The 12,153-nt window shown below is 49.6% G+C and overlaps 1 protein-coding gene across 1 annotated transcript in view; it reads left to right on the top strand.

The window, feature by feature from the left end:
* Nucleotides 1-2,321: 2,321 nt before the first annotated feature.
* Nucleotides 2,322-12,153, top strand: part of SLC5A9 (solute carrier family 5 member 9) — a 28,862-nt gene continuing 19,030 nt past the window's right edge. Inside the window, exons 1-5 of the mRNA XM_040610304.1 lie at nt 2,322-2,454; nt 5,223-5,420; nt 6,833-6,904; nt 9,390-9,494; nt 11,341-11,505. Of these exons, the coding sequence (XP_040466238.1) occupies nt 5,271-5,420; nt 6,833-6,904; nt 9,390-9,494; nt 11,341-11,505 (492 nt within the window). The 5' untranslated portion in view covers nt 2,322-2,454; nt 5,223-5,270. The remainder of the gene's footprint in view (nt 2,455-5,222; nt 5,421-6,832; nt 6,905-9,389; nt 9,495-11,340; nt 11,506-12,153) is intronic.

Genomic DNA, 12,153 nt, shown 5'->3' on the forward strand with positions numbered 1-12,153 from the left:
TGTCACGGGTCCACAGTGCTCAGGCAGGGGCTACAGGTAATCTTCGGGACAGAGTGAGGAGGTTGTAAGTGGTGGTCAGTGCTGTTTGCTGGGATCGGTACATGCTCGCAGCTCCCTGCCAAGGGGAAAGCCCAACAAAAGTACATCCCACGTGAGCCCGCCTGCCTCTGCACCAGCATTGCACGGGGCTGAAACTAAGCAAGCGCGTCCTCTGTGGGGCTTTTCCCTGCCCCAGAAGCGGACAAGGGTAGTCTCCAGCGCAGGGAGCTGCGAGCTTTCCCCCTGGTCCGAGGGGTGCACAAAGGAGCCTGCCAAAGTACCAAAATTCCCACCGAAACCAGCACCTTCCCCGGTTCTTCTGCGCGGTGCGTGTCCCACTGCCTCCAGCACGGGTATTCCTGACTCACCCGGCGGTTGGATAAACGAAAACAAAAACAATGCAAGGAGACTTGCGGTGATGGACTTGCTCCAGGTTTATGGGCCGGTCCAGGAGTGAAAAGCGGAGTGTGGCCTGCAGAGGGAAGAAAAGAGCTGTGGTAGCGCTGCTGCGGCTGCCCGGGGCTGCGCCTGCCCGGGGCCCTGCGGAGCGGGTCCTGAGCGAGCAGCTTGCCTTTAGACCTTACAGACATCTAAAGCCCGTTCGTACCAAACCAAAATTAAACCGCTGGATCTCATTCAAGAGTCATTCCCCCTGAGACAGGGCTGAGAGGGAAATATTGGTTAGCTGAATGCCTCACCCACCCAGCACGGAGAAAAAATCCCCCCGGGAGGTGAGACATGAGGGCTGGCTAACGTCTTGCCTTGTTGCATTGTTATCTCTATAGAAGCCAAACTCTCAATCCATTTAGAAATTCACTAATTGTCATCGGAGCTATTTGCTGACAACTGTGAAGTACCTTTGTAATGAAGAGGAAGTACATTTATTCGTTAACATTTGCAAAAATAATTACCTGTCACTTAACTGAACATCCTTTGCCCCAGAAACACTTGCTCTTCAACACTTCTGGGTTTTTTTGGTTTTGGGTTGTTTTTCTTTTTTTAGCTGCCCACTTTGAAAAGCCACTTATAATTTCCATTCCCTGAAGGGCTCATTCTCAGCTGCTGTGACATGAGTGAGGCGCACACTCCACAAGAGGACACTAAATGTCCTGTCACTTTTGCTGCAAGGAGAGGAGAGTATATTAACTGTGCTGCAGGAGGCCTGTGGCAGTTGGGGTGCCGCTCGGAGGTCCTGCATAAACGGTGAGGTTTTACGGGGCTGCTGCTCCTCTGCAGCCTGCCCTCCACCGCCGCGGGGCATCATGATCATGCTGGGTGAGGCTGTGGCTGCAGGGCTCAATGCCCATGGGTCCATCTCTGACCAAGGAGATGAGACAAGTGAAGCAGCCCCAAGCCCCACCATCGGAGTTCCAGAGGGTGGCTTCTGCTCCTCATTTGCTAGCGCTGCTCTCAGCCCTCCTGAAGACAAAAGAAAGACTGCACGCAGCCAGGCATGTGCTAGGGAGTGAGTCCTGGAGAGAGGAGGAAAAATGTTTTGGAAGGTAGAGGAGAAATGTCTCAGGAGGGGAATGGGAAGAGGATGGAGACCTGTATTACTTTGCTCAGCCTTCGGTGTCTGTTACCCCCGTTAAGTACAGCCAGCGCCTCCATCAGCACCTGTTTCTGCCATGGGTAGCACCCCACACCAGCTTCATCCCCTGTGTTCACCAGCTCACCCCTCCCCACCGTGCCCAGTGCTTCCTCTGCCACCGCTCCCACCAACACAGACAATGTAAGCCAACCTGCCCCTTAGCTTTGGGGAAGCAAAATTCAGCTTCACCTACATTGCTTGGAGGCTTTGAGGTGCTCTGCCTGCGGGGAAAGATGGGTTTGCCCTAACGGTTGACCAGAGTATTCGAGGTACCTTGCCAGGTGCCCGGGAGATAAGCAGAAGCAAAGCAGTGTGCCTCCTCCAAAATCAATAGTGCCTGCTTGCACCTGCTGGGCTTATGCTGCTGTAATAGCTTTCACTCCGATGGCTGCTTGTTTGTTTGTCAGCTGTGTTGAATTTTTATTGTTTCCTGGGCATGTGAATTCCCCAATCGGTTCCCAGGGCAAGGAGTGCCACATCTCCTGGGGGTGAATAGCCACCGATGTTGACTTAGTGCGTGGAGCAGGAGATAAGCGCTGTCCTGCTGCTGGGGCCTGGCGGAGGCGTGCACCTTACAGCCTGCTCCATGCTGCTTCTCGCCTGGGCAGGAGCCAAGGTGAGTGTCACGCAATGCTGGTATGCGTCACCCCCTCAGCTGTGGGCAGGGACGGCGGCCACAGCCCGGGGAAAACATGAGAGAAGCACGCCTCTGCAGCCAGCCCCAAGGAGTGGGAAGAAGCAAGTCCTGCCTGAATGGGATTGAGGGTAAAGGGCCACGAGACTACTGAGCAGCGAAGAAGGGGACTGCCACAGACACGCTTGAGGTATCATCCGTGCTTGATGTACAGCCACTGCAATCCTACTCAATTGCACCGGGGTTGATCACTAGGGCTTGGGATGATCCACTTGGTGTAATAACACTTGACAGCATCCTGCCACCATAAGCTAATATCCTAGTGGGTCAGGTGGATCTGTGATAGCTCGCAGCTGCTGGGAACGGCTTATTAGATGTGTTTACTTTTCAGGGGTATAAGCTTTCAGGTGTCTGCAAGTGTTAATTGCTGCTGGTGCAGGGCCTTGGGAAGGTGGGGTGAAGGTCTGGGTTGGGAAAGTACTTTGGGTTGGGCTCCCTGTGGGGATCAAGATTCCCAGTTTGGGAAGACTGGGGATACTGGCTATGTTGGCGTATTGGGCAGGAATTTAATGTGTTTCAAGATCAGGTGTCTGTCTTTTTGCTTTCGGGTTCTGTGGTGTTAAGAGGGAAAAGTGTGTGGGTGAGCGTAAATCAGCTCTGCACAGGGAGAGCTGCCTGCTTACACCTGGGGATTTAAGCTTCCAGATATTTAATTTCTGGTAACTGTACTTCAGCTTGTTGAAACATTTCAGTCTTGAAAAGCATCTTGTGGATAATGAGGTACTGCTTCCAGAGAGTCTCGGACTGAGGAGCAGGGGTGGATGGGCACCTTGCTTTAGCAGAGCAGTTAATGAGCACGTAGGTAGGCAGCATTGGCAAGAAAACACTGGGACAGAGGGGTAAAACAAATTGAGAGAGAAATTTTGTTGCCTCTGTTGAACCCAAGAACAAGCAAAGCTCACTTCAGTTTAAAATGTCCCATCTGGTATGTCATGGGGACCATGGATGGCAGAGGAAGGAGATGGTTCTTCTTTGAGGACCAGAGGACTGCCTGGAGAAGGCTTGTGCCACACAGCCAGCTCTGTCATGGCTCTGCAAACCCTGGTAGGAGCCTTGAGCAATCTCCCAAAGCTGCGCTAACACAGGAGCAGAGGGGCGGCGTGACCCACACCCTCATTCAGTGGGCTGGTGTTTGGAGACCTTGTTTCCAAACCAGGCTGGTGTCCTCAGCTGTGTGCCCTGGTCCCCCATCGGCAGGTATGAGATAGCTGCTGACAGAGGTAGCGGAGGGACCTTTGCAGCTATGTTTGAGCTTGAGTCTTGGTGGCTGGTGTCACAGTCAGAGCCACCCTATGTGTCCCCCAAGTGTTCCCCTGGGTTTTTTTTTTAGCATCCAGCTACAGCCCATCATGATTTCTTTACTCACGTGCTCCAGGGTAAGCCCTGCTGAGCCTGCCAGGTTGGCAGCCCCAAACCAAACCTCTCCCAGAACATCAGTCATAGACCTTGCCTTTGCCTGCAGCCCAACCCACTGCCTTGTCTTCTACAGCATCATCCCTCCACAGAAGCACTCAGGAAACCTCTCCAGCATACCTGTGATTTCCCTGGTGCTACAGTGGGTGGGCACAGTGACACTGTCTTGGAGGGGTCTTCACAGCACTGTGGGCACTCAACAGAAAGGAGAAAAGTAGCTCTTCCTCAGTCAGTGGAGAGGGAGGAGAGATATCTCCAGAGGGTGACCTGGGCCAGGCATGGTCTGGAGATGCTTGTATTTATAAACTAAGGAGGAAATGGATGCCACAAGCTCCCCTAGCTTTGAGGGTGGTGTCAGGAGCCAAAATCTGTGGGAGGCAACTGTCTTTTAGCATCATTAAGAACCGCACCGAGAAGCTAGGTCTGTGCCTGTCTGTCTCAGGCTCTTGGGTTATGACCATCAACTGAAGCAGCTGCAGGGACTGTCGTGGACTCCTGGTGCCCCTGAGCAGGGCCCTGGTGCAGAGGGAGGTGGAGGCATGGGTCATGCCAGGCCCCAGCGTTAAACGGCAGAGAAGGGCTGGATGCCCCACGCAGCTGAGAAACGACCCTGCCACCCCAGGAGGCTGGCTGGCAGGGTGGGGAGGAGGACCTGTGGCTGGCACTTTGCTGCTGTGGTAGGGGACAGCCCCCTCCTACCAGCCCATGCCCCAGGACAGCTGCTGCCTCTGCTGCCACTGCAGCTTTCCTGACTCATGTAGGTGACCTGGCATTGGCTCTGCTTGCCACGCAAGCAGCTTAACTCCTTCGCTGCTGGCCATGTGCACGCTGGAGAGTCTGCCAAGACAACTCAGCTGTCTCCTCCCTGTGCTCCCCCTGTTGCTGTCTGCAATGTGTATGTGCACTGTAACATGCACTCCCTGTCTGCTGACCATCCGCTGGGGCTGTGGTCTCTGCAGCATGGACAATGCCTGAGCTGCAGCACAGGACACGGGAAGAGGGAGCACACGGCTGGACCCAGTGAGGAAAGGGGCACTGGTGCCCTGTCCTGTGGCTGGTCCTGCTCCTTGGGTGTGGGTGCAGTGCTGCACCTATCCTGCACAGATCAGTATCCTTACCACCCACACCAGGAAGAAAGACCAACTCCCTTCTAGGGCAGCTCCTCTTAGGAGGAACTTTCTCCTATAGGATGCTGTGGGGAAAGTGATGTGAGAGAGCTGGGGTACATGACAATGTGACACTTATCTGTTTGCTGTCCCAGAGGCTGTCACCAGTGGGTAAATGGGCAGGAGAGGGGACTGCTGGTAAAAGGATGCAGGAGCATCTGGGAGGGATGATCACACTGCAAAGCTGTGGGGGAGGCCCGCACTGATGAACCACGGAGCCAAAGCTCCTGCTGGGGCCTGCTGGGAAAACGTTAGCCACAGTCCTGCCTGGCTCCGGCTCCCCCACTCACACCTTCTCCACCTTGTTAATTATTACAAGGGAAGCAATGAAGGCCAACTTGCACCAAAGTCCAGTGTGAGAAAGAGAATGAGCAGTTCGCCTGCAGCCATGAGCCAGCCGACCCCAGCCACCACAGAGCTGCCCACGCTGCTGGGGGACACAACAGCGGCCTTTGGGGTGGCAGACATCATCGTCGTGGTTTTATACTTCGCCTTTGTCCTCACTGTCGGGATATGGGTGAGTCCTCAAGGTGACTGGGTTTAGGTCTGCCTAAGGTGGAGAGCCTTTGATCCTCCCTGGACCCCTCCTGCCTGCACAGGGCATCCTCTGTGCACACTGTTACCCCAGGAACTATTGAGCAGGTTTGGGGGTGGCAGTGACCTTCCTGCGAGCCCTCACCACCACCCCCACATAGGGACAAACAAGGGGTCATTCCCTGGACGTTGTTCTGGGGATGATGACTACCTCCTGTGCTGCAATGTTGTCTCACACCAAGGTGCCAGCAGGCAGGGGACAAAAGAAAATCCAGGGTCAGGGTGGAGGAAACTGAAGTGGGACTTTAAAAAGCTTTGGAAAGATTGTTGTTAATAATTTGTTCATGCAGCTTTGCAAAGGCCTCTTTCATAGAGACCTATAATGTTCTGGTTGGCTGAAGTGTTCTTTCCTAATTGGTACATTCAAGCAGAAGTCATTAAATAGGTACAAGCAGCTTCTTTCCAAAGCTGGACTATCAAAAACCTGCACCCAGACAGGCAGAAGCAATGGGTGAAGCCTGGCATACTTAACAGATGCACAAAAGCAGTTTTGGAGCTAACGCTGAGATCAGGCATTCAGGCTTCTCCTGGCTTGGTGGCAGTGCTGCTCACCAGTCTGGGTGCCACCATGTGCATACGTGCTTCGCAGCAAACCATTTTATTATGGTGCCTGATGGCAAGTTTGTGGTTGCTGCAAACAGCAAGCACACTCAGCCTAACTCACACCGGAGGGGCTTGCTGGCCTATGGACATCCTATTGCTCTTGAAATCACTGAAGTTCTCACGCGGTTCCTGGATCAGGCTGTGTGATGTGGCCATGCAAGTGTGGGGCTGCTGGGAACCCTGAATCCACAGCAGTGGGAAGAAGCAAGGGCAGCAGGAGCTGCAGCAGGGCATTGCTAGTCATGCTGGAGTGCACCTGCATGCCGTGCCCAAATGCAGTCCTTGCTGGCATCCCGCGGGATGCAGGGTTGTCCTCTGATTCTTACCCCTGTGCCATTTTCTCCCCTGTTTGGTTCTGAAGACATTTGCTAGGGGTGCTGGACAGTGAGGAGGGAAATGCTTCCTTTGAATGCATACCATTGTCAGAAGGTGGGCAGTCTTTCTTGGAGCTGCAAACGTGTATCTTCACATGGCTGAGAGCAGACAGACCCCTGGATTCCTCAAAATTAGATGCCTTCCACAGGGGGCCCTTGCTTCATCCCGCGTCAGAGCCATGCACTGAGCTGTCTGTGCTGCTCTGAGCGAGGCGAGCCAGCCGCCTGCAGAAACACCCAAGGAGTAGGGCGAGGGCGGTGCAAAAGGGTGCTGGTGGGATGTTTCAAGGTGGGTACTGGGTCTGACTTGAGGGTGGGTGAATGGAGGAAAATACTTTTCTTTTTCCTGTGCTTCCAGTCATCGATACGAGCAAGCCGGGGGACTATTGGAGGCTATTTCCTAGCTGGACGATCCATGACTTGGTGGCCTGTGAGTGAAATGCATCCTTCTCTTCCTCATGGTTCTAAAGCAATTCTGGATGTAAGGAGGGCAGGTCTAGTGAGGGGACCCAGTCCCTGCGTGTTTGATTGTAGTCTTGAGATTAAAAGGATCCACGAGGAATCGTCCCATGCAGCTCTGTTAATGGGCTACAGCCTGGAGCTGCTGGGTCTAAAGGATAGCTCAGCATCTTCAGTTTTTTTCAGCTCTCAATTTTCTGCGAATGTCAGCAATAAAAATGTTGGCATTGATGGAAGTGAGGGAGCGCTGGCTTCTAGCTGGGTTTGAAAGTCTTTGGTCCCAACTCACCAAAGATACTGTTGTCCCCAAGCCAAGAAAGCGTTAGGTAATCTAGGAATGTGCTATCCAGTAAAAAAGCATTTAGAAACCGAAGAAAAAGTAATCCCAAAGGCCAGGACTTTCTGAGGCTTTGCTGTTTAGAGTAAAGCTGAGATTATTGACTAACGATGTAAAAAATATAAACTTCAAACCACCAAAGCATAAATCTTCACTATGAAGAAAAAAAAAATCTATTGAAGGCACCTTTACTTGGGAGTGAAAGGTACATATAAAGATAATTCAAAGTTTGAAAGGAATAAAACCACCACAGGAATAAAGATCCTTCTCAGCCAGTGCCAGACTCTAGCACCATATATCTCTCCAGTGAGCAACAGAATGCACTTCTCAACCAAAACACTGCATTTTTTTTATTTCTTTCCTTTGGATGTACATTGCCCATAAATTCACTAGGCTAGATTTTCAATCTCTTCCATCGGTGACACACCCTCCCCTCTAAAATCTGTTATTTCTTAAACGTTCTTTATATTTCTGTCTTGGCCAAGTGACATTTAATGGAAAAGCTTGGCTTGAGGGTTTTCTCTAATTTGGAGGGGGAAAAAATTAAAGGTACCAAAATGAAACATTTTTTCCCCAGCATCATTCTTTTTTTCTTTAAAAAAAACCAACCCAAAAACATTCTCATTGCTTTTGGCACCAAGCGCAGGTGGCCACAGACTGTGTTGGCTCTGGGTTCTCCTGACTTACCATTCTAGGTTTAAAGCAACGTCTAACGTTGTTTGCTTTTCAGTTTTGTTTGTCAGAGAGCTGATTCCACCTCTGCAGCACTCCTGCAGGCAGCTCCAAGTGACTTTCACCTTGAGTACATGACTGGCTTACATGTATTTTATTTTATTTTTTTTTACAGGGGTGACAGATTTCTGCTGTGTGTTAGACAGCCTCAACTAAATCCTGATATTACATTGCTGCTCCTGTGCAATTTATCTTCCGTATTTGTGTGTCTGATATAGATATTAGGAAAACTGTTTACATTTCTTGAGAGCATCAGTCCCTGCCTCAGCTGCAAATTCATGTTGCAGCAGCCAGCTCTCTAATCAAGAGTTTTCTTAGACAAAAACGCAGAGCTGTTGGCAGGAATCAGTGTGGTTGTTGATGCCATATTAATGTTTTACCTTGCTCAGAGGTGAGAAGCAGATCAAATTCCATCATTCCTTGTTTCACACGTAGCAGTACTGAGGAGAGAAAAGCTCCTTGTAGGCCGTGTGTCTAAAAGCAAACTTCCACTAGAGACAAAAGGGCTAGACTTGTCCTCCGGGTAACTTCTCATTTGACCCTGTGAGAGATTTGTCGTTGGTGTACAGAAAGGAGCTTGAGGCGGTATGCCAAATAAAAGTAGTAATTAAGTCAGATTGTCTTTGCCCTGTTCAAAGCGCCTTGGAGCTTGTATTCTTCCAATTAGAGTGCCAATGAGCCATGGCGGGGACAGCCTGCCATGCCCACAGCTTGCAGTCAAAGTTTACTTGAGGCATTAGCATTTTCCAGCCTACTGAAGAGCTGAATGTCTTTGAACCTATGTGTAGACATTAAACACAAAGGGCCTGCATGTTCCTAAGGTCTTCCCTGCTATGGTTCAGGAATCGCCTCCCTTAGGAGGAGCTCCGGGAGAGCACCGTGGTCGCTATAGCTGTGTAAAGCACCACGTGCATGTGCAGTGCAAGACTTAAAAGAGGCTGGGCTGTCAGCGAGACATGGAGAGGTAGAGCAAGGGGCAGCGAGGCTGGAGAAGGTGTGTTGTTGGCTGAGTAATAAGGGAATGGGAAATGCATCATGTTTCACGGACACTCAGGTGTCTGTGGCTGCCACCAGACTTCCCTCACCTCGCCGTACTCCCCATAACAGGCACGTATCTCAGGGGAACCACTAACAAAGTGAACCTCGATTCTGAGATGAAGCTTTGCATTGGAGTGGGGGTGGTGGAAGGGAGCAGACACACCCATTTTAAGACATAAAACCATAGCTGCTTTAAAAGGAGAAGGAAAACTCAACTCTCCATTAGCACCCAGCTACTGACCTGCCAGAAGCCAGAGAGAAAAGACAGTACCCAGGGGAAATGCTTGGGCTGATACAGAAGTTTCTCAGGGTGACTTTCTGGGTTTTGTGCCTGTGTCATGTGTTTCAGATTGGAGCATCCTTGATGTCAAGCAATGTGGGCAGTGGCTTATTCATCGGCCTGGCGGGCACTGGAGCAGCTGGGGGCCTTGCTGTCGGGGGCTTTGAGTGGAACGTAAGTCAGTTATGTTGTCAACTAAGATGTCATTGTTTACAAAGGGGATGAGGGTTTGTCTCCAAAATCAGATGCTTAACAGTATCAGCAGCTACAAGTTCTCAAGCCTCAGGAGAGAAGCCTCCAGACATTCAGACAACCTTAAAAACATGAGATCTTTATTTTAGTTTAAGTGGAATCCACTAAAATTATTAGCTCTTTGACCTTCCCAGAAGCACATGGCCATATTTTTAAGCTTTAGTCTGCACTCATGAAGATTAAAATAAAAGATAATGAATGTTGAATAGGTACTTGGATACTCACAGGATTCTGGGTACAGGGAGTTTCAAAAAAAGCAGCATGTGGTGCTAAATTCAGTGTAAAACCATGAGAATCGGCAACCCTGTATTCACCTGTCAGCTGCCAAAATGTGACGTCTCTTGGGTGAACATCTGGGTGTGAAGGCAGGTCTCATTCTGCCTTATTGAAGTGGCCTGGAAAATTGCCACTGACACCACACAGAGCATGAAAACCAGACCCTTTGTGTGTGATGCTAATGAAATTTCTCAGCTGCAGTGATGAGGAGTGAGATTAGTGCCAGCCTCACAATAAACATCACTCACCTAACTCTAAATCTCTTGTCTGTATCAGCAGAGAGTGCTAATACTGCCGGATACTTGCCAAGCACAGGCAGGGCCCACCAAAAGCTCTTTCCTGGGATATCTATTCACTGCACTGTTGTTTTTTCTAAACCATTAAGATCACCTTGAAGTAATCTGTGAAGAAACCGGCGCCTGTGTTCAGCCCGGTGCATGTAGGACATACCAATATCACTTTAAGTTCATCTATTTAGTTCATTTTAGAAGCCCATGGAGACAAGATTGTATGTCAGGGAAAATCTAACTTCATGAGTTTAGATTCATTTCTTTCGGATTGGAAATGGGCCTTAGAATGCTGTTATTCTCTCCCTTTGCCATGGGACATCGCTCAGCTGCAGGGATCATATAAGTATCTTTTACCTAAGCCAGCCTCTGCCACTGCAGGAGTCATGGCTGTTCTCCTCAATCACTCACAACCTCTGCTCACCGGCATTAGTTTCATTTCTGGTAACTTAAATAGCTGATCAAAGTAAAATTTGGACTAATGTAAGGTACTTGGATGAAAGGTAATGGCCTGAGACAGCCAGGTGATGTTTGATAATCCAATGGCTTTTATTTATGTTCAGGATCTTCTGTTTGGGCTTTTGCTGTGTTTCAGAGAAGAAATATGTGATGGGAGATGCCTTTACACCTTCCAAAAGACCTTTCACCTGTTGCAAAGCAACTGAACTGCCCCTTTATCTACCAGCAACAGAAGCACATCTGCGTCAGCCTGCAAGGAGAACATCCCAGCAGAGTCTTGCTGTTGCTTATTTTTATGCTCCGCAGGGACAGTCTGCTGCCTCAGCCTCATCACTTGCTAATCAAGCAACAAACAGATGCTCCCATCCTTCTCTGAATCACTTAACTCTTCACTGCCACAGCATCAGCGGTTTGAAAGGCCACCAAATACCGCACTATAGGTCAGAGATCCAGAGCAACAGAATACACCATCTTGCCTCAAAGGAGGATGGAACAGGACGTGCCACCCATGACAGAGAGACACAAGGCTTAGTAGGATAATTTCAAAAGCTTCTAGCTAGATTGTAGTAATTCCTCCATTTGTCATGTCATCTTCTGAGCAGGGAGAAAAAGTCAGACTGCCTCCCAAATACACTGCATGGCACTATACCTTTCTGCTTTCTTAGTATGTCCACTGAAAGAACAGAGGAGAAGGATGTTCCCATCTGTTGACTCACGTACCTTTATTTTCTCTGTCTCCTTAACAGGCTACCTGGGCACTTCTGGCTCTTGGCTGGATCTTTGTCCCTGTTTACATCGCAGCAGGAGTGGTCACAATGCCCGAGTACCTGCAGAAGAGATTTGGAGGGCAAAGGATACAGATCTACATGTCTGTACTGTCCCTCATTCTCTATATATTCACCAAGATATCCGTATGTATCCAATTGAACATGACCCTTGTGTCTAGGGCAGTGGTAGGTCATCTTGGCACAATGCAGGGCTGCTCAGAAATAACTCGATGTCCTTGAAAGGACCAGCTCAGCTACCAGAAACAGTAGCAGTGTGTTAGTGTGCTGCTTTGCTCCAGTAAATACCTGCCTCTCTATTGATCAGGGAGACCTATCCTAAGAGAGAGAGCCCTCATTAAACAGCAATGCACAGTGAGAACTTTACAGGGATTTGGCAGCTAATTACTGAACAGTATAAGTACCATAGCTGTCTGCCTGCTTTTCCTCTTCTATCAGATCAAACCTTAGGCAGTATAGACAAGGGAACTGCGGCATTACCCCATCTGAGGATCTGGCATGCTGCGTCTTTTAGGTGTGAAATTCTCTTAAATTATCATAAATCTGCTGTTGTTCTTATAGCTGAGTTTTCAGCATTGGGTGTGTTGTGGTTATTCTCTCTTCCTGTGACTTGTGTTGTATAAAAACGGTACGGTGAAAGGGAGGTAGGTTCTGGCTGAAGACAAAACTCGGCATCTTTCCTGGATTGCTTGTAGCATTGTACCATGCTAGCAGCCAAAAAAAGCAATGTAAGCTACTGGATATTTCTCTTCATTTAAATGCTGTTAATAAAAA

This window comes from Falco naumanni, chromosome 11 (assembly GCF_017639655.2).
Source record: "Falco naumanni isolate bFalNau1 chromosome 11, bFalNau1.pat, whole genome shotgun sequence".
Taxonomy (NCBI): domain Eukaryota; kingdom Metazoa; phylum Chordata; class Aves; order Falconiformes; family Falconidae; genus Falco; species Falco naumanni.